The 22773-nt window shown below is 43.6% G+C and overlaps 3 protein-coding genes across 3 annotated transcripts in view; all 3 read right to left on the bottom strand.

The window, feature by feature from the left end:
• The window catches only part of LOC308111335 (protocadherin gamma-A11-like), a gene marked incomplete at both ends in the record, with an annotated part of 113569 nt that overhangs the window by 17770 nt on the left and 73026 nt on the right, over positions 1-22773 (bottom strand). The window lies entirely within an intron of this gene.
• LOC308110905 (uncharacterized protein) lies at positions 1167-12669 on the bottom strand (the record flags this gene model as incomplete). The annotated part of the gene is made up of 4 exons (XM_080465525.1): positions 1167-3536; positions 6189-7371; positions 7759-8476; positions 10278-12669. The coding sequence occupies 4 exons, from the start codon at positions 12667-12669 to the stop codon at positions 1167-1169; spliced, it is 6663 nt and encodes a 2220-aa protein (XP_080321651.1).
• LOC308110904 (protocadherin beta-15-like) lies at positions 19022-21445 on the bottom strand (the record flags this gene model as incomplete). The annotated part of the gene is made up of 1 exon (XM_080465524.1): positions 19022-21445. The coding sequence occupies one exon, from the start codon at positions 21443-21445 to the stop codon at positions 19022-19024; it is 2424 nt and encodes an 807-aa protein (XP_080321650.1).

The raw sequence follows: 22773 nt of genomic DNA, 5'->3' as shown, positions 1-22773 counted from the left end.
TGTGTTAGAGGAACTCAGTAGTGAGCTGAGGAATTGATGACAGGCATCAACTTTTTGGACTGTGGATATCAAATAAATGGATTGACGTATCCAAAAGAAAAACTACGCTTTGGACCTGAACATTGTTGCCTCTGAGCACGTTCTTAACAAGTTACCTGTCCTCACCAGAGGGGCTCCTTAAATAGGTTAAGGTGCTACTGCAATTATCAATGAAAATGCTCTGGAGTTTAAACATACATGTGAATGTTTATGCTCTCAGTAAAATAACAAGTATTTCATTGAGAATTTCCAGTCTGTTTAAAAGTTGTTTCAGTGAAACTTACAGTGTTTATACAAGTGAAAAAAACAAAAAATAAAACGAAAGAACAGCTAACAGAGAATAAACAGCCTTAGGGAAACTCATAGAAGGAAACAAAGAAAAAATAATATGTGAGTGAGGTGTAATGGAGTCATAAATGCAAAGGCTTAATGAAAGTGATAACTGTATATATTTCCAACGAATCCATATTGACAATGTCTGGACATGTTTGATCTAGTCAGGGAATATAATAATGACAGTAAAATGGGCACACGCAGACTCAAGTAGAGGAGACAACTTCTGAAGTTAAAACAAAAACATTGATACAAAATGGACAAAAACATCCAGAAATACAAGCAGAAATTTAGATTGAGCTTCACAACAAGCCATTCCAGATGTATGAAAATACCAGTGGCTGTGTGTGTGTGTGTGTGTGTGTGTGCATCTGTGTGTTTGCAGAGAGAGAGAGAGAGAAAGAGAGAGAGAGAGAGAGAGAGAGAGAGAGAGAGAGAGAGAGAGAGAGAGAGAGAGAGAGAGAGAGAGAGAGAGAGAGAGAGAGAGAGAGATTCAAACATCAGTGAGAGTCAGCTAAAAAATCAAATTGAAACATGTTCTTTCAGATCACCTTCAAATGATAACTCCTCAAATCCAGTGGCTTTACTATCATTATGCTCCAGCACGACAATATTGTTGTTTCAAATCGAGAAAGAACAAATGTGACAATGTGTAGAAATGCTCATCATAATTGAAAAACTGAGAAATACCTTGAGACAAAATGGCAACAAATGATTTGACAAAGTTAAGAGGGTGGATGGGATAACGCATAAAAATTGAAAGTTTGGTGCAAGAAACACATGAATTCAGAAAGCTACATGAAATATGTGCCTACCTCAGGAGAACTGTCAACGTCTCCAAAAGCATCAGCAAAGTCTGATGGACTCTTCCTCAGAGTCTGGTCAGCAGGCAGCGTGTTGTCATTATAAGAGCTCACAAACTTAAAGTCACTGGTTCGAGATCCTGTTGTCAGGTAGGCATCGTAATTATATGTGCTGCGTAAAGTTCCCGTGCCGTCAACATCTGCGTAATTTGGAGGGAGATAAGCACCGGGGATAGCCACTGCTCCATCAAACAAAAGTCTGGGCTTTCTCCTGCGACAAAATCTCACACCCAGGATGATGATAATGAAAGTCAGAAAAAAAGTGGAAACGGAAACGAGCGCAATGATCAGGTATGAAGTCAGCTTGGAGTTCTTCTCATCATAAGAAATGTCCTTCAGCTCAGGAACTTCAGCCAAGTTGTCAGAAATGAGTAAATACATGGAGCAGGTGGCAGACAGAGAGGGCTGTCCGTTGTCTTTCACTGACACTACCAGGTTCTGTTTCATGCTGTCAGATTCTGAAATGTCCCGCTGTGTCCTGATCTCGCCGGTGTGGACACCGATGGTGAAAAGTCCCGGATCAGTGGATTTAACTATCTGATAGGACAGCCATGCGTTCTGTCCGGAGTCCGCGTCCACTGCGATCACTTTGGACACCAGAGAGCCTCCGTGTGCAGCTTTCGGGACCAGCTCGGTCATGAAGGAGTTGCCCTCCAGGGCGGGGTACAAGATCTGAGGAGCGTTGTCATTCACATCCGATATGAACACACTGACTGTAACGTTGCTGCTCAGTGGAGGAGAACCGTTGTCTCTGGCCATGACCTGCACTTTGAAACTCCTCAACTGTTCATAATCAAACGACCTCACAACGTGGATCACCCCCGTGTCTCCGTTCACAGACAAATACGAGGACACCGGGGCACCGTTCACCTCTCCAGCTAACAGAGAATAAATCACGGTGCCGTTTTGTCTCCAGTCAGGGTCTCGAGCAGCAACGGAACATAAAGTGGAGCCAGGTTTGTTATTTTCACTCACATAGGCACTGTACGACTCTTCCTCAAACACAGGTGGGTTGTCGTTGATGTCAGCTACAGAAAACTGAACAGTTTTGGAGGAGGACAAAGGTGGAGAGCCCTCGTCAGTGGCAGTGATTGTAACGTTGTAATCAGACACCACTTCACGGTCCAGTTGTCCTGTGCTCATCAGAGAATAATAGTTTTTAATTGAAGGAACTAACTTAAAAGGGACACCCTGCTGGAGGGAGCAGCGGACCTGTCGGTTTTTCTCAGAGTCTCTGTCCTGCACATTAATGATGCCCACCTCTGTACCAGGTGGGATGTTCTCAGGAATGGGGTTAGTTAAATATTTTACACTGATAACAGGGGCATTGTCGTTTACGTCTGTTACAGAAATGATGACCTTAGCGTAAGATGACAGCCCTAACCCATCTTTAGCTTTCACACGTATTTCAAATGATGTGCCAGTTTCATAATCCACAATTCCAATAACACGTATTTCACCAATTTTACGATCAATACTAAATATCTTCCTCACATCTTCAGTCACATGTCCAAAATCATAAGTAACATCTCCATTCACTCCTTCATCTGCATCACTTGCGCTCACTGTGACCACAACAGTATCCAAAGGAGAGTTTTCAGGCAGACTGGCTTTATAAACGGTCTCACTGAACACTGGGGCGTTATCATTGGCATCCAGCACGGTGATATGTATGACTACAGTACCTGATCTCTGAGGAGAGCCGCCATCTAGAGCTGTGAGGAGCAAATTGATCTCCTTTTGTTTTTCTCGATCAAGCTCTTTATCAAGAACCAGCTCAACTATGTTTCCTTTAACATCTAAAATAAAATGATCGTTCTTCTTCAGGCTGTACTGTTGAACTGCATTCTGTCCTACATCCGCATCGTGCGCCTCCTCTAACACAAAACGAGCGCCCCTAACCGCAGACTCGCTGATTTCTAAATTGATCAATTCCTCATTGAATTGTGGAGAGTTATCATTAATATCTTGAATGTGAAGGCTAACACGATGAAGCTCGAGAGGATTCTCCATCACAAGCTCGTATTTTAGGACGCATGAAGCCTTTTCACCACAAAGCGTTTCTCGGTCAATCCTGTCATGAACGACCAGCTCTCCGGTATTCAGCTGGATGTCACAATAACGTCCATCAGCACCGTCGGTGTCAACACGAGGTCGTCTGTTGGACAGCGCACGGGTCTCCAGCCCGAGATCTTTGGCGATATTTCCAATGACGGACCCCTGTTTCTGCTCCTCCGGAAAAGAATAGCTCATGTCTCCATATGCGCTGCGCATCCAGAGGAGGAAACAAAACCAACACGTCTGAAATCGGATTGTTTTTGGATCCATGATCAGGGAAGACTTCCAATCAATTTAAAAAAGAGAGAAAAGGAGAATGAACTTTCTAACAGGAAAAAGACGCACACTCATTCAGTGATCGTCCTTCTTGAATGAGCGACCACAAAGAAGTCAACAGAGAAAGAAAAAAAAATTACAATAAGGTTGGTCTACAGCGCCACCGTGAGATAAAATGCTTAACTGTGAAATAAAACAAACGCAGGGAACCAAAATCAATTTTACATATTGTTTTTTCATTTATTTTGGAGAATAAATGCCTCAAGGTTGCAATACAAATAAAGCTGTGGAGTGGCAGTAGTTCCTCAGGGGCATATCAATTTGCAAGTCATTTAAAAAAATTCTATATATTGGGATACTTTTTCAACATTACATTCCTTGTTTTCATAACATACATTTTATTTTCTTGTGACTGTCTTTTATTTTGGAAGGACTCTGTCCGGGTTCTGCACTGCTTGTTTAATTTATTCTCCTTGTATGTATTGCCAAGTCAAATGGCCTCATATTAACAAAACATGCAGTTAACTTCCTCAGAGTTAGACAAATGACAGAAAAAAAAGTAGTATCATTCAAAAGCCAAAGATGAAGCATTTAAGAAATATCAAACAGTTTCCGAGACAAACCGACTGATATAATGATGTCTGGCCATGGTGGGGTTGTATTTTTCTATCCGAAGAATTTCAGATAGAACAATGTTGGAACGCATTTAGTTGGTGATGAATGAAAATAACCAAAATAATTATCTCAGCTTTTATCAGCTTTATAACAAGAACCTTGTGAAACTCATTTAAATCAGCAACGACTAGAATTCCTCAAACTGAAGACAGCCGTTTATTATACCACATACAGTTTAGATTCAGACTGAACTGGAGAATGTACCAATCTATAAAATACAGTGATTCCAAACAAATGCTTATCCAATCATCACAGCAAGATATATATGGTGTTACTGAGATTTGTAGCAAGACTGCAGCAACAACTTTAAGGTAAAATGAAATGTAATAAAATAATCAAACAAACTTGGCAGTCCAAAAGAATAAAAAAAAGGGTTTAAATCGTGTCAGTTCTCAACAGAAGTGGAACAGGAGTTTTATAAAATTGATGTAAAAAGCAATACTTGACATATCAGTCAGAAAAATCCCTGCATCTGTTCAATCGACATATAAAGATATGTTGGATATAAGATATGCATATCTTTTTTGGTTTTTCCTTGAATTGGCCTTTTTGTATATTCCAAAAGAATAAAATAAACATTTTATCATAAAAAATGAACAAACAAACAGAAGAGAAAAAACAACCCAAGAAAAAAAAAAACATTTGAAGGTATGCTGTGTTGAACTTAAATGTGGACAATGAAAATGCTCATGAGTTTAAAAGGACATGGGGAATCTATATATCGTAGGTAAAATAAAAAAAGGGTAATTCTTGAGCTTTTCAAAACAGCTGACACAAACAATGTAGCAAGTATGTTATAAAGTCAATTCAGTGAAACTTTGACAGTTTCTCAAAAAGTTAAAATATATGATTTTTGAAAAAAGGAAATAAAAACACTGCTGATATGTACGGTCACATTATTGACAGCCTTAGGAAAACTCATAGGAGGAAACAAAGCAAACCAATTTTGTGAGTGAGGTATGTTGGAATCAAACAATGTAAATACTCAATGAATGTCCATCCATTCATCCATCCATCCATTTTTGCCCGCTTATCCGTTTCCGGGTCGCAGGGGTGGCAGTCTGAGCACGGTCACCCAGATCACATTACACGGATTAAAAACCTTTCCTGCAGGTAGGGAGTCCACGAGAAGGTGGCGCCGGGCGTGGGACACAAACTCACTACCTTGAGATTGCAAGTCTCATTGCTCTAACAAACTGAGCTAGCCAGGGACTCAATGAAAGTGATAACTCTATTTATCGCTCATGAAGCAGTATTGACAATATGTGTGGACTTGTTTGATTTAAACAGGAAAAATAATAATGACTGCAAGTAACTACTGCACACTACCTAAATAAAGGTCAAATACAATCGTACACACTCGCATTCTTTAAGAGGAAACAACTCATGAAGTTAACACAAAAAATATAGAATATCAAATAAAATGAAGGCAAAAAAGCCTGAAATACAAATCAAAAAGTTGTGTCTGAGCTCAAACCATAAACAAAATGATAAAACACTATATCAAAATATCAGTTTGTGTGTGTGCAAGTGAGTGAGTAAGTGAGTGAGTGAGTGAGTGAGTGAGTGAGTGTGCGTGAGGTTAAAATAACAATGAAAGCCACATAAAGAATGAGCTATATGACATTAAAATACATTATTTCAGATCACCTTCAAGTGTTCAGCAGAAAATGACAAACTCCTCTAACCCAGTGGCTTTAAAATTGTGATGTTCCAGCTGGAAAATATTTTTGTTTCCTTTTACAAGGGACAAATATATGAAAAATGACAATGATTAGACACGCTAATCATAATCCTGATCATCAGAAATACAATATGAAAAATTGTATTTGTCACTTTGATAAGTTACAAAGCTCAAAAGGTGGATGGGGTTCAAACATAAAAAGTGACAGTTTGCAGCAATAGACACATAAAATCAGAAAACTACATGAAATATGTGCCTACCTCAGGAGAACTGTCACCATCTCCAAAAGCGTCAACAAAGTCTGATGGACTTTTCCTCAGAGTCTGGTCAGCAGGCAGCGTGTTGTCATTGTAAGAGCTCACAAACTTAAAGTCGCTGGTTCGAGATCCTGTTGTCAGGTAGGCATCGTAATTGTAAGTGCTGCGTAAAGTTCCTGTGCCGTCAACATCTGCGTAATTTGGTGGGAGATAAGCACTGGGGATGGCCACTGCTCCATCAAACAACAGTCTGGGCTTTCTCCTGCGACAAAATCTCACACCCAGGATGATGATAATGAAAGTCAGAAAAAAAGTGGACACAGACACCAGCGCAATGATCAGGTATGAAGTCAGCTTGGAGTTCTTCTCATCATAAGAAATGTCTTTCAGCTCAGGAACCTCAGCCAAGTTATCAGAAATCAGTAAATACATGGAGCAGGTGGCAGACAGAGAGGGCTGTCCGTTGTCTTTCACTGACACTATCAGGTTCTGTTTCATGTTGTCAGATTCTGAAATGTCCCGCTGTGTCCTGATCTCTCCGCTGTGGACACCGATAGTGAAAAGTCCCGGATCAGTGGATTTCACTATCTGATAGGACAGCCACGCGTTCTGTCCAGAGTCCGCGTCCACTGCGATCACTTTGGACACCAGAGAACCTCCGTGTGCAGCTTTGGGGATCAGCTCGGTCAAGAAAGAGTTACCCTCCAGTGCGGGATACAAGATCTGAGGAGCGTTGTCATTCACATCTGATATGAACACACTGACTGTCACGTTGCTGCTTAATGGAGGAGAACCATTGTCTCTGGCCATCACCTGCACTTTGAAATTCCTCCACTGTTCATAATCAAAGGACCTCACAGCGTGGATCACCCCCGTGTCTCCGTTCACAGACAGATACGAGGACGCCGGGGCACCGTTCACCTCTCCAGCTAACAGAGAATATATTACGGTGCCGTTTTGTCTCCAGTCAGGGTCTCGAGCAGCAACGGAACATAAAGTTGAGCCAGGTTTGTTATTTTCACTCACATATGCGCTGTACGACTCTTCCTCAAACACAGGTGGGTTGTCATTGATGTCAGCTACAGATAACTGAACAGTTTTAGAGGAGGACAGAGGTGGAGAGCCCTCGTCAGTAGCAGTGATTGTAATGTTGTATTTAGACACCATTTCACGGTCCAATTGTCCTCTGCTCACAATGGAAAAATAGTTTTTGATAGAAGGAACTAACTTAAAAGGGACATCTTGCTGGAGGGAGCAGCGAACCTGTTGACTGTTCTCAGAATCTGCATCTTGCACGTTAATGATGCCCACTTCTGTACCAGGAAGGATGTTCTCAGGTATGGGGTTGGACAAGGATTTTATATAGATTACAGGTATATTATCATTTACATCGATTACATCAATAATTACCTTTATGTATGAAGATAACCCCAAACCATCTTTTGCTTTTATGCGTAAATCGTAAGTTGTAACAGCTTCAAAGTCAATATCACCATTTACTTTAATTTGTCCGTTTTTACGATCAATGCTAAACACCCTTTTCACCTCATCAGAAACATGTCCAAAGTCATACGTCACATCTCCATTCACCCCTTCATCTGCGTCACTTGCGCTCACTGTGACCACAACAGTGTCCAAAGGAGAGTTTTCAGGCAGACTGGCTTTATAAACGGTCTGACTAAAGACGGGGGCGTTATCATTGGCATCCAGCACAGTGACAGTTATGACTACAGTACCTGATCTCTGAGGAGAGCCGCCATCTAGAGCTGTGAGGAGCAAATTGATCTCCTTTTGTTTTTCCCGATCGAGCTCTTTCTCAAGAACCAGCTCTAGCGAGTTAGCATCAGCAGCTAAAACAAAATGTTCATTATTCTGAAGGCTATACCGTTGAACTGAGTTTTGCCCTACATCCGCATCATGAGCCTCCTCCAACACAAAACGAGCGCCCCTGACTGCAGACTCGCGGATCTCGATACAGTGCGATTCTTCGTTAAATTGCGGTGTGTTGTCATTGATGTCCTGAATTTTTAAAATGAAAGGGTGCAGCTCCAGAGGATTCTCCAGGACAAGATCGCGTTTTATTACACAGGACAGCCTTTCTCCACAAAGCTCCTCTCGATCAATTCTGTCGGACACAGTTAAATCTCCAGTGCTGGCATTAATGTCACAATATCGTTTGCGGTTCCCTGTGGTATCCACACGGGCATTCCTCGAGGACAATTTACTGAAATCCAGGTTGAGATCCTTTACTATGTTCCCGATGAAAGATCCGCGCTTCATTTCCTCCTGTACTGAATAGGTAACGTCACCATTAGTCGTGTCCCACAGCAAGAAGAAAACCAACCATCCACACGGTCGTCCCATCGTGACCATGTCTGAACAATAATACTAATATTTAAAGAGGTTTCAAAAGTCAAGACAGACCATACACTCATCCAAAAATCCACAGTAGCTCTGTTCCTGTTTTCCGATGGACGGAAAAAGAGAAATCAGCGTCTCACAGGGCGACACAAAAGAAGACGGCCTGGAAATGCTACGTTTCCTAGTAAATAGCGACACCATGAGTGCAATGACAAAATCACCATCTACTCATTCAATTACGGATCTGTGTTACTGAGGACTGCACAACGACTGCGAAACTTCTACACTAATTTCCACCCTACACAATGTACTTTAATTGGGAAACAAAAAAAAAAAAAAAAAAATTAATAAATATATATATATATATATATGGTGAGCGTTGTCATATATATATATATATGAACATACGTTCAAGCAATTGCTGTAAGACACCATTGATTAGGCTACTTAACACATTCAACAAAAGTGTATTGCCTTACAAAGTTATGACGAATGTAATATTCTGACTATTTGAAAAGAAAATATGTATTCAAAAAATCTACAACAGCTATGTTAAAGTTGTAATTTGTTTATTTGAAAAGTGAAGTCGAAAGTTATGGCGAGGAAAGCTTTAGTGTTTGCAACAATTTTGACACGTGAATCCCGAAGCAAATTGACATATTGAGAGGTTTAACGCAGTATCCTCCACTCCAAATAAAAGCAATTCCGTTTAATGACAAAAAAGTGTACTTCTTTATCCAAGAAGAAACTGTAAAAGAAAAGGAATGATAATTTCAGTAAATATAAAAACTAGTCTCATGTATAATTTATCGTCTTGATAAAAATGTATGCATATAAAACGGTATCAACATACAGTGGGCCCATGCATTAACATAAAAGGCAACAAATATAATAATAATAATAATAATAATAATAATAATAATAATAATAATAATAATAATAATAATAATAATAATAATAATAATAATAATAATATAGTGTTTACATAGAATAATTTCTTTACATATGAGTAAAAAGATTTGGGAAATACTGTAAGCACATGTTTAACCCAAGAGAACTCAGACTATTAAGATCCCGACTACTGATAGTTAAACTGTCACCATAAATTTGCTTACAAATTTTTACCATGAAATTTAGATTCCATATTAATTCTGTCAAAGTTTCAACATATTTTGGCACCATTTCTTTAATGCACCGCTTGATTAATGTTGGAATTATTCTCAAGTAATCATTGATTTGAAAGGTTAACATAAAAGACACTTTAAAATAAATTTCACAAAGCCTGGATGATGTATTTACGAACATCAAGGGTGGTGATAAATATTTGTTATAAGAAAAATCATATCTTGAACGAATTTGAAAGAAAAAAACACCTTAAAATGCACTTTTATACACTTTTGAACACTCAGTAAACACTATGAATTCATATCAAATGGATCTTTTCTTAAAAAAAAAATAAGAACTCCAGTTGATCAAATGTTATTCTCACTTCAGAACCATGGACAGAGAAAATGAAACGTCATCTCCAAATCACACCAGCAAAAAGCTATTGAATAACACTTGAAGGTAAAATAGATTTGGAAGTACACTGCGAAAAAGTAGTTTATATGGAAATGCAAGAAGACATCACAGGCCATGACAGTATTGTGAAAAAAGCAGAGACAATAAAAAATAAAATAGACGATGATACTGAAATAGCTGGACACTATTTCTGAAGTATTAGTTTTGTGCCTACCTCAGAAGCAACATTGTAATCTCCAAAAGCGTCAGCAAAGTCTGATGGACTTTTCCTCAGAGTCTGGTCAGCAGGCAGCGTGGTGTCATTGTAAGAGCTCACAAACTTAAAGTCACTGGTTCGAGATCCTGTTGTCAGGTAAGCGTCATAGTTGTAAGTGCTGCGTAAAGTTCCTGTGCCGTCAACATCTGCGTAATTCGGAGGGAGATAAGCACTGGGGATGGCTACTGCTCCATCAAACAACAGTCTGGGCTTTCTCCTGCGACAAAATCTCACACCCAGGATGATGATAATGAAAGTCAGAAAAAAGGTGGACACAGACACCAGCGCAATGATCAGGTATGAAGTGAGCTTGGAGTTCTTCTCATCATAAGAAATGTCCTTCAGCTCAGGAACTTCAGCCAAGTTATCAGAAATAAGTAAATACATGGAGCAGGTGGCAGACAGAGAGGGCTGTCCGTTGTCTTTCACTGACACTATCAGGTTCTGTTTCATGCTGTCAGATTCAGAAATGTCCCGCTGTGTCCTGATCTCTCCGCTGTGGACACCGATAGTAAAAAGACCCGGATCAGTGGATTTCACTATCTGATAGGACAGCCATGCATTCTGTCCGGAGTCCGCGTCCACTGCGATCACTTTGGACACCAGAGAGCCTCCATGTGCAGCTTTGGGGACCAGCTCGGTCATGAAGGAGTTGCCCTCCGGGGCGGGGTACAAGATCTGAGGAGCGTTGTCATTCACATCTGATATGAACACACTGACTGTCACGTTGCTGCTCAATGGAGGAGAACCGTTGTCTCTGGCCATGACCTGCACTTTGAAACTCCTCAACTGTTCATAATCAAACGATCTCACAGCGTGGATCACCCCCGTGTCTCCGTTCACAGACAAATACGAGGACACCGGGGCACCGTTCACCTCTCCAGCTAACAGAGAATAAATCACAGTACCGTTTTGTCTCCAGTCAGGGTCTCGAGCAGCAACGGAACATAAAGTGGAGCCAGGTTTGTTATTTTCACTCACAGATGCGCTGTACGACTCTTCCTCAAACACAGGTGGGTTGTCGTTGATGTCAGCTACAGATAACTGAACAGTTTTAGAGGAGGATAGAGGTGGAGAGCCCTCGTCAGTGGCAGTGATTGTAATGTTGTAGTCAGGCACCACTTCACGGTCCAGTTGTCCTGTGCTCACCATAGAATAATAGTTTTTGATGGAAGGGACTAACTTGAAAGGGACACCCTGCTGGAGGGAGCAGCGGACCTGTCCATTACTGTCAGAGTCTTTGTCCTGCACATTAATGATGCCCACCTCTGTGCCAGGTGGGATGTTCTCTGGTATGGGAATGGATAGAGATTTTAAGTGTATGACTGGGGCGTTATCATTTATATCTGTGATCTCAATCGTCAAAGTTGCATATGTTGCCATTCCTAAACCATCCTTAGCACTTATTTGCATTTCATAAGAGGACTCCTTTTCAAAATCAATTACTCCAGCTACTTTAACTTCCCCTGTATGGGGATCCATAAAAAAAACTTGGTTCTCATCAGAAACTTGATCAAAACTGTAAGTTACTTCACCGTACATCCCTTCATCTGCATCAGCTGCACTAACAGTAATCACCACTTTGTCTAGAGGAGCATTTTCAGGTAGACTGGCTTTATACATATTCTGACTGAATACGGGTGAATTGTCATTAGCATCCAATACAGTAACGTGTATAATTGCCGTACCTGATCTCTGAGGCGATCCGCCATCAAATGCAGTAAGCAAAAGCACAATCTCCTTTTGGTCTTCTCTGTCTAATTCTCTGTCTAAGACGAGTTCTCCGTATTTACGCCCACCTGGTTTCGTGTTCACGTTTAATTTGAAATGGGCATTTTGCTGAAGTGAATAGCCCTGAACAGCATTTTCTCCGATATCACCGTCATGGGCCTCGTCCAGCAAGAAACGCGCACCTTTGACGGCCGATTCCTGAATCTCAAATTGAAGGGATCCTTCTTTAAACTGTGGCGAATTGTCATTTATGTCCCGAATGCGGATATTTATACGATGCAGTTCTAATGGACTTTCCAGCACAAGCTCCTGTTTAACAACACACGATGCTTTCTTCGAACAAAGACTCTCTCTGTCGATTCGCTCATGTACAATTAACTCGCCTGTATTCAGATTTAAGCTGCTGTATTGCAAACTATTATCCTCCGTGTCAATGCGGGCTTTGCGTGCAGTCAGATCTCCCAGACTAAGTCCCACATCCTTGGCGATATTTCCGATTACAGATCCACGTTTCATTTCTTCTGGAACCGAGTAGCTTACGTCTCCATTGACGGGAGGGTGAGCGAGAAAAATTAAAAAAAGGCCACACTTCAGGACAATCGTGCAGCACTCCATTGTGAGGACAACACAAAGTACACACGTTGAAGGACTTCGGAAAAGTAAAATGTATCTTCGAAGAAACGAAAAATCAAAAATCGTGGGTGTCCACGACACACTGTTTCCACACAACAGCAGAGTCAGGGCTTGACTCCGCTGGTACAGTAGGGTGGAGTGTAGCTGCGTCTTTGCATTTCCTGGTCCACACTGACACCATGAGTTTAAGTTTGGCTATAACATGCTTTATGGGTGTATTGCGTAATTAAGTAATTGTGATTGAATAATGCAAATAATTGTTTATAAATTATACTGTCCTGTTTGACAGTTACCTGTTGATGACTACTGAGTGAATTCACCAAGTTTCAAAAAGGTGAACTGTCACGTAAAAGACATAAAGTCCACCTACGTTTCCAAACGAGGCTGTACTTGTCAAAAATTGGTGGGGAAAGTAAATCGAAAAGATTCTGAAGCCGATTAACAATTATCAACACCCAATTAATGATTCACCAATATACAAGATGGGCCAAAAGTGATATTGCACAAATGCGCATGGATATATAGATGATGATCCACAAAACGCACCTCTGATCACGTCTGGTAGGCATGCTAATAACTCCTCGTATTAATTCATCATATTTGCCATCCATAAAAATTAAACGTCGGGCTTGTATTCCTCAGTGCGCAGAAATTCAGAAAATTAAGCTCGCCTAACGTCATTCCAAGACAACATTGTAGAATCTGTTCCTCTATCTGATGAAAATGAGAAGCACTATCCGAAAGCACACTGGGGACGACAAATCCCCCAAACGAGACCACGTTAAACAACAACCAATAAACCGAATAATGTTGACAATCAAATGAATGTGAGTAAATGCATTCAAAAGCTATATATATATCCACCAAGTCGTGAGCTAAATACGTTAATAAAGCATGATAAACCACAAGCTCACTGTTGTAAGAGTAAACGCCAATTTTTACTAACAAAAAAGAAAAAAAAATACAACTTCAGAAACAAAAATTGTAAAACCAAAGATAAAGTGAGGGATACATGTTTACAGTTACAAGGGACATTTATTCATAAATTATTTTTCTTTGAACAAAGTATACAATATAAGATAAAGCGCAAGCATAAGAGGGAATTAAGGTAAGTGAGATATTGTGGAGGCTGAGAATGATGAGACGGACGAAGGAGTCGAGTCGGCTTTCTTTATTGCCTCCAGCCACATGACAGTTCACCTGTCAAACATCATTACCTGTGCGTCACAGCACTTCCTCTTTTAACACCTCCCCATCACCAACACACCCCCGCACGTCACCGACACACCCACTCCATTCTGCTTGGGAGAACCTCCCTCAAGGTGCACACCACACAGGCCCCCCCCGAACAATCAGAATGGTACTACTATCAAAAAAACAAAAATACGCACCAAAAAAAATGTTTGCTTGTTTTTTCTCTTTTTTAGTCCCTTTTGGGAGGTCTTAGCACCCGACCAAAACGGCTGCGTTGCACCTCCAATGGAGTAGGTGCAAGTACCGGCACCGGGGTTAAGGCAGGTGCAGGGGACATTGCAGGAGCTGATGACTTAGGGGGGCGCCCACGTCTCGGGGGTTGCGCCACCTCCACTGGCTGCTCTGGCATGACATGGGCAGGTTTCAGACGGTCCACTGAAACCCGGACATGCCTACCCCCCATGTCCACCACAAAGTTCTTCGGCCCTGCCTCGAGGACGTGAAACGGGCCGTCATATGGCGGCTGAAGTGGAGAACGATGAGCGTCATGTCGAATGAACACATATTCGGCTGCCATCAGGTTCTTCGGGAAATAGGACCGGGGCAGACAGTGATGAGCTGGAACCGGGTTGAACATGCGGGCCGGCTCCTTGAAGACTGGCCGCCTTGCTGTAACCAACCAGGGTTCTGATGGTTCTGGCAGGAACTCTCCGGGGACCCGCAGAGGCTGACCAAACACCAGCTCTGCAGATGACGAGTGGAGATCTTCCTTCGGGGCCGATCGCAGGCCCAACATGACCCACGGCAGTCGGTCGACCCAGTTGCTGTCAGTGAGGGTGGCTCGGAGAGCGGCCTTCATCGTGCGATGGAAACGCTCACACAGTCCATTGGCTTGAGGGTTGAAAGCCGTCGTCCGGTGTAGCTGCACCCCCAGGCCTTTAGCCACCTCTGTCCACAGCTCTGAGGTGAACTGGGAGCCTCTGTCCGAAGTGACGTCCAACGGCGTGCCGAACCGGGCCACCCAGGTGGATATGAAGGCGCGTGCCACCTCCGCAGACGTCGTCGATGCCAGAGGAATCACCTCCGGCCACCTAGTGGTCCTGTCCACCATAGTGAGGAGGTGAGTGAAGCCTTGAGAGGGAGGAAGTGGACCCACCAAGTCCAGATGCACATGATCGAACCTCCTCTCAGGGATAAGGAATGGCTCCAGGGGAGCCTTGGTGTGACGGTGTACCTTGGACCGCTGACACGCCACACAGGAGGCCGCCCAGCTCCTGACATCCTTCTTGAGGCCCGGCCAGACGAACTTTGCCCCCACCAGCTTCACGGATGCTCTTACACCCGGATGCGATAGAGCATGAACCGCATCAAAAACCTGCCGTCGCCAGCCAGCAGGTACCATGGGGCGGGGCTGTCCCGTAGACACGTCACACAGGAGTGTGGTCCCACTGTCCTGGAAGACCACATCCTGCAGCCGTAACCCTGTGGTGGCTGTCCTGTAGGCCTGGATGTCACAGTCAGTCAGCTGGTCGCTGGCCATGGCAGCATAGTCCACTCCAAGGTGCACAGAGTTCACGTGTGCCCGGGAGAGGCAGTCGGCCACAGCATTGTTTTTTCCAGCTACATGCCGAATGTCTGTGGTGAACTCTGAAATGGCAGACAGGTGGCGCTGCTGCCGCCCAGACCAGGGCTCCGAGGTCTTGGACATGGCGAAGGTGAGGGGCTTATGGTCCACAAAAGCAGTAAACTGCCGGCCTTCCAACAGAAACCTAAAGTGACGTATGGCGAGGAAAAGAGCCAAGAGTTCTCTATCAAACGTGCTGTACTTCCTCTCATTGTCACGCAGTTGTTTGCTGAAGAATGCCAGAGGCTGCCAGGCTCCAGCCACCCACTGTTCACATACTGCCCCCACTGCGTAGTCCGAGGCATCGGTGGTGAGTGCGACCGGTGCGGTTGGAGATGGGTGGGCGAGCATGGCAGTGTTGGAGAGCGCAACCTTGGCCTTCTGGAAAGCCAGGATCCTTTCTGGGGACCAGTCCACGTCCTGCTTGGCCTTCTTGCCCCTCAGAACTTCATACAAGGGACGCATTAGGTGAGCTGCGTGTGCGATGAAGCGGTTATAAAAGTTCACCATGCCCAGGAATTCCTGCAGTGACTTTATGGTTCTCGGACGTGGAAAGGCAGTGATCGCTTCCACCTTAGCCGGTAAGGGCACCACTCCCCGTGAGGATACATGGTGGCCCAGAAACTCAATTTCTGATAGTCCAAAGCAACACTTCGCTGGGTTCACAATCAGCCCATGCTCATTAAGTCTCTCAAAGAGCTGCCGCAGGTGTAACAGGTGCTCTGCAGGTGAGGCGCTGGCCACTAGGATGTCATCCAGATATATGAACAGGAAAGGCAGTCCCCTTAACACGGAGTCCATCAAGCGCTGGAATGTTTGTGCTGCACCTTTTAGTCCAAACGGCATCCGCAAAAACTCAAAAAGTCCAAATGGCGTGATCACTGCAGTCTTGGGCACATGCTGCGGGTGAACTGGTACCTGGTGGTAGCCTCTTACCAAATCCACCTTGGAAAAAACCACTTTTCCTGTCAGATGGACGGAAAAGTCTTGGATGTGTGGAACGGGGTACCGATCATGTGCGGTAATATTGTTGAGGCGCCGGAAATCCCCACAAGGCCTCCATCTTCCATCTGATTTCGGAACCATGTGCAAAGGTGAGGCCCAGGGGCTGTCAGAGCGCCGCACAATCCCAAGCCGTTCCATAATGGCAAACTCTTCTTTAGCGATTGCCAGCTTAGCCGCATCCAGCCGGCGAGGGCGAGCAAACACCGGCGGCCCAGTCGTGGGGATATAATGTTCCACTCCATGCTTGACAATGGAGGCTGAGAAGGTAGGGACCGTCAGTTCGGGAAACTCAGCCAGAAGCTGCTGGTACACATCCCCTGAAGCTAAGATATTGGCGAGGGATACCGCCTCCCCCTTCCCCAAAGTGCAGGAGTAAGAGGAGAACGAGACGGCGTGCACCAGGCGGTGATTCGACATGTCCACTAATAGTCCGTGATCGCACAGGAAATCTGCTCCCAGGATGGGCACAGACACAGCAGCCATGACAAAATCCCATCCGAACTGACGGCCATTGAATCCCACAGTCACGAACCTGGTGCCAAAGGTGCGGATGGGAGTCCCGTTAGCGGCATCCAGAGGCGGCCCTTTCACGCCGCTCGCGACGTCGGTGAAGGAGGCGGGGATGATGCTCCGCTGCGCTCCGGTATCCACGAGAAAACGCCTCCCGGATACAGTGTCTTTAATAAACAGCAGCTTCCCGGTGTTCCCGGCGCTCACAGCTGCTATCGAGCGCCGGGTCTGGCGTTTCCCTGCACAGAGAAGGAGCAGGGTGGCGTGCAGCGGTGGGCTCTGCTCCCGAAACGCCGGTGGAAGAAACACAGCTGGACGTCTTTCTTGAGTCGATCCGTAACTGCCCTGATCGTAGCCTGCGCTTCCTCCTCCGGCTGGTTTCCAAGTTGCGCCGGTAGAACTGTTTGCACTCCGTACGACCGCGACGCGAGCAGGATCCTGTCAGCCTCTTCCGCCAACCCACGATAGTCTTTAGTGCGCACGAGCGGAGAGCTGGCCAGAGCGGTGCGCACCTGAGCAGGTAGTTGACGCAGGAACAGCTGGATGAAGAGGAACTCAGCGTCACCTGATCCCCTCAGCGCCAACATGTTCTCCATCAGCTCCGTGGGTTTGCTGTCTCCCAAGCCATTGAGAGACAGAAGGCGCTCCGCTCGCTCGGCGTCGGACAGCTGGAACAGCCGGAGGAGTTGAATTTTGAGCGCGGTGTATTTTCCGTGAGCCGGCGGGTCCCGAAGCAGCCCCATAACTCTGCGGGTGGTGGAAGAATCCAGCGCAGCGACGACGTGGAAGTACTTCGTGTCGTCTACCGTTACCCCTCGTAGATGGAACTGAGCCTCGATATGCTGGAACCACGGCTCCGGATCGTGCTGCCAAAACTCCGGCAGTTTGACAGCAGCGGCGTACACCGCGGGAGCTCCGGCTCCCGCGCTGCCGGCGATTGCACCGCTGCTGGTTTCAATAGACATGTTCAAATGTCAGGGTCACCAATGTGGAGGCTGAGAATGATGAGACGGACGAAGGAGTCGAGTCGGCTTTCTTTATTGCCTCCAGCCACATGACAGTTCACCTGTCAAACATCATTACCTGTGCGTCACAGCACTTCCTCTTTTAACACCTCCCCATCACCAACACACCCCCGCACGTCACCGACACACCCACTCCATTCTGCTTGGGAGAACCTCCCTCAAGGTGCACACCACAATATACTCATTGAGTTCTGTTCACTAGAAAGTAAATTGATGATAATGAGGGTAATTAACGTATGAAAAGGTCAGATATGCTCAGAGCAGAAAAGATTGTCCTACCTCTGGAGAACCGTCCAAAGTTCATATCCTTCTAGAAATTCACGCTGTACAAGACAACGCATGCTATTCATAAAATATATTTTTTGATGGACCGATTCTCCAGGCACAAGAGTTAGCATTTTCTCTTTAAAATATTAGATCCTTCCAAAATATTTTAGAGTCATACATCAATAAATGTGTAATTTTAAACTGTTTTTGCAATCCAAAGGAGGTCAGAAATATGGTTTAAAAAATGATACACCGAATATTGGATCAATGATATATTCATGCAGGAACTTGTGCGAGTTATAATTGAAACATAAATAAATAAACGAACGCTGTTATTCATTAAATTCCAAAACACCAAGCGCTTAATAAAATGCATCTGCGAAGAGTTTCAATACAAGCTAATACATTTATTTTATGAAAATTACAGAAAAAATGTAGATTTAAAAATATCACAATGAAACACATTTCCTTTTCGTCCCAAAAAGAAGCAAAAAGCCGAAAGAAACATGAGACCGCAGCCGAGAAAAAAATAAACGTTGTGAGTATTGCTTCAGGACCATGGAAAGAGACAAGAGAGCGTGAGTTTCATTGAAGTCTGTAAAATTACCATTGAATAAAGCATTTTGAAAAAAATAAATAAAATAAAATAAAGAGTTGCAATAAATATAGTCGAAAATAATCCATAAAACAGTGCATTGCATGAACCAGTTTAAACAAATCTTAGTAATGCTAGATTCTTGCCTACCTCAGGAGAACTGTCACCATCTCCAAAAGCGTTAGCAAAGTCTGATGGACTTTTCCTCAGAGTCTGGTCAGCAGGAAGCGTGTTGTCATTGTAAGAGCTCAGAAATTTAAAGTCACTGGTTCGAGATCCTGTTGTCAGGTAGGCGTCATAATTGTACGTGCTGCGTAAAGTTCCTGTGCCGTCAACATCTGCGAAATTTGGAGGGAGATAAGCACCGGGGATGGCTACTGCTCCATCAAACAACAGTCTGGGCTTTCTCCTCCAGCAAAATCTCACACCCAGGATGATGATAATGAAAGTCAGAAAAAAAGTGGACACAGACACCAGCGCAATGATCAGGTATGAGGTCAGCTTGGAGTTCTTCTCATCATAAGAAATGTCCTTCAGCTCAGGAACTTCAACCAAGTTATCAGAAATAAGTAAATACATGGAGCAGGTGGCAGACAGAGAGGGCTGTCCGTTATCTTTTACTGACACTATCAGGTTCTGTTTCATGTTGTAAGGTTCCGAAATGTCCCGCTGTGTCCTGATCTCTCCGCTGTGGACACCGATAGTGAAAAGTCCGGGATCAGTAGATTTCACTATCTGATAGGACAGCCACGCGTTCTGTCCAGAGTCGGAGTCCACCGCGATCACTTTTGACACCAGAGAGCCTCCGTGTGCAGCTTTTGGGACCAGCTCGGTCATGAAGGAGTTGCCCTCCGGGGCGGGGTACAATATCTGAGGAGCGTTGTCATTCACATCTGATATGAACACACTGACCGTCACGTTGCTGCTCAGTGGAGGGGAACCGTTGTCTCTGGCCATCACCTGCACTTTGAAACTCCTCAACTGTTCATAATCCAACGACCTCACAGCGTGGATCACCCCCGTGTCTCCGTTCACAGACAGATACGAGGACACCGGGGCACCGTTCACCTCTCCAGCTAACAGAGAATAAATCACGGTGCCGTTTTGTCTCCAGTCAGGGTCTCGAGCAGAAACGGAACATAAAGTGGAGCCAGGTTTGTTATTTTCACTCACATATGCGCTGTACGACTCTTCCTCAAACACAGGTGGGTTGTCGTTGATGTCAGCTACAGATAACTGAACAGTTTTAGAGGAGGACAGAGGTGGCGAGCCCTCGTCAGTGGCAGTGATTGTAATGTTGTAATCAGACACCACTTCACGGTCCAGTTGTCCTGTGCTCACCAGAGAATAATAGTTTTTAATAGAAGGAACTAACTTAAACGGGACACCCTGCTGGAGGGAGCAGCGGACCTGTCCATTACTCTCGGAGTCTCTGTCCTGCACATTGATGATGCCCACCTCTGTACCAGGTGGGATGTTTTCGGATATGGTGTTGGACAGAGATTGTAGGTTTATAACTGGAGGGTTATCATTCATATCAGTGATATCAATTATTATAGTTGCATACGAGGCCAGGCCGGGACCGTCTTTCGCACTAATTTGCATTTCATATGACGATTTCTTTTCGAAATCAATAATGCCAGTCACCTTAACTTCTCCAGTTTTTGGATCTAGAGTGAAAACTTGATTTTTTTCTGAAACATGGTCGAAACCATAAGTCACTTCACTATTCATTCCCTCATCTGCATCAGTGGCTGTCACTTTTAAAACGACAGTATGAAGAGGACAGTTTTCAGGTAGTTTTGCCTCATACACAGACTTACTAAATACAGGTTCATTGTCGTTAGCGTCCAGTACAGTTACATGTATAACCACAGAGCCTGATCTCTGTGGAGAGCCACCATCAAACGCAGAAAGCAAAAGCACGATATTTTTTTTATCTTCTCTGTCTAATTCTTTGTCTAAGACTAGCTCAGCATATTTACGTCTACCCGCCTTTGTCTTAACATTCAGTTTGAAGTGGTCGTTTTGTTCTAGTGAATAGCCCTGAACAGCGTTTTCTCCAATGTCCTCATCGTGCGCCTCGTCCAGAAGGAAACGCGCACCTTTGTCTGCAGATTCACGGATTTCAAAATGCAGCGATCCCTCTGTAAACTGGGGAGAATTATCATTTATGTCCTGAATGCGGATATTAATACGATGCAGTTCTAATGGGCTTTCCAGAACAAGCTCCTGCTTAACAACACACGCTGCTTTTCTGTCACAGAGCCCTTCTCTGTCGATCCGTTCCTGTACAATCAAGTCTCCGGTATGAATGTTTAAACTGCAGTAGTTATCACTGTTGTCCTCGGTGTCTAAACGGGCCTTACGCGCAGAGAGTCTATCCAGCTCCAGTCCCAGATCTTTAGCGATGTTTCCTATGACATATCCACGTTTCAGCTCCTCCTGGATAGTGTAAGTCAAGTCTCCATTGACGGTAGGAAAGGCGAGAAAGACAAAAGCCAGGCCGCAGTGCAGAGCAAACGTGATATAAGTCATTGTTGCAGCGATGGAGAACACGCGCCACATTTAAAATGAGCACTGAGACGAAAAAATACCTAAATTAAAGATTTACGATATACTCTAAGGAAGAAAAATTCGCCCGACACGAAGAACTGCAGTACTGATTATACGCAGGCTTTGATTTCACTGACACGGGAGGGTGGAGAATGACTGTTACCTCCATCAACTGGTGCACACTGACACCATGAGTATATTTTGAGGCACGACATGTCCAACTCTTTCAAAAATAAAACAAAGTATCACCAGTTATAGCAACAGATAAACCAAAAAAACAAAAAAAAAAAAAACATCTTTCATTACGAAAACTGATTTCACTTGAGATATTAGTTATGATTGCAATGTAGTGATGCATGAAAAACTACGATGCAACGAATCACGCACACTACTTCCAGGAAAAGCTCAACCGAGATAAAACGTTGATCTAAGTACTAGATTTAGAATAATAACTGAAAAATGCCCACATTGTGAAGTGGTTGTATTCATTTTGAAATAAAATCAGAACTGGAACAGAGAGGAATCCAAAGAAGGAATACCAGACACCGCTTCAAAAAACTAAGTAACATTCATTATCTCACAATACTCTTCAACAAATACTGATTATAATAAAAAAAAACAAAAAAAAAAAAAAACGAATTACTGTCAGCATGAATTCTGAAGATTAAATAAGATTGAGATACTTCAAACAAGAGAGAAGTTATTACTGTTCATGACTATGTGCTATAAATATGAGTTGTATGAAGACCCCCCCCTCGCCCCCCCAAAAAGAAAGAAAATAATACTGATTGATGTATAAAAGGAGTCCATATTTAAGATTCACCCCTATGATGGAAAACTGGTAAATAAATGGCTTCAATGACAACCTCTGCTCCTGTTATGAAGGACAAGCACCTACAAACCAAAAACAAAAACAATATACAACTTCAAAAGCCTAAACATATAAATAGATCTCATATAACATTCCCGAAGGGAAATATCAAGAGAGTGACACAATTTTAAGAAAGATATTCTTTGATGACAGATCAGTGTTAATGTTACATTTAGTGGGAACAGATGAAAAACATATATAATCCACATGCACTACCTCTTAAAGTGATGTGAAACCAAAAATAATGTGTTTTTAATAATAAAAACTATGGAGACATGGCTAATCATCATTTGTTGTCAAAAATGATGGGTCACACACATGAACATGTTTGCAAGAAGTGTGCTGTCATTGTAAAAGCTCACAGACAAACAAATTGTCAGTGTAAGAAAGCTATTTAGCATTGTGAAGCATTAGCAGAAAGCACAAAACTGATTATGAT

The sequence above is a fragment of the Lipophrys pholis genome (assembly GCF_963383615.2).
Source record: "Lipophrys pholis genome assembly, chromosome: 6".
Classification (NCBI taxonomy): Eukaryota; Metazoa; Chordata; class Actinopteri; order Blenniiformes; family Blenniidae; genus Lipophrys; species Lipophrys pholis.
The sequence above is the reverse complement of the archived record's forward strand: the minus strand, read 5'-3'. Positions and strand labels throughout refer to the sequence as shown.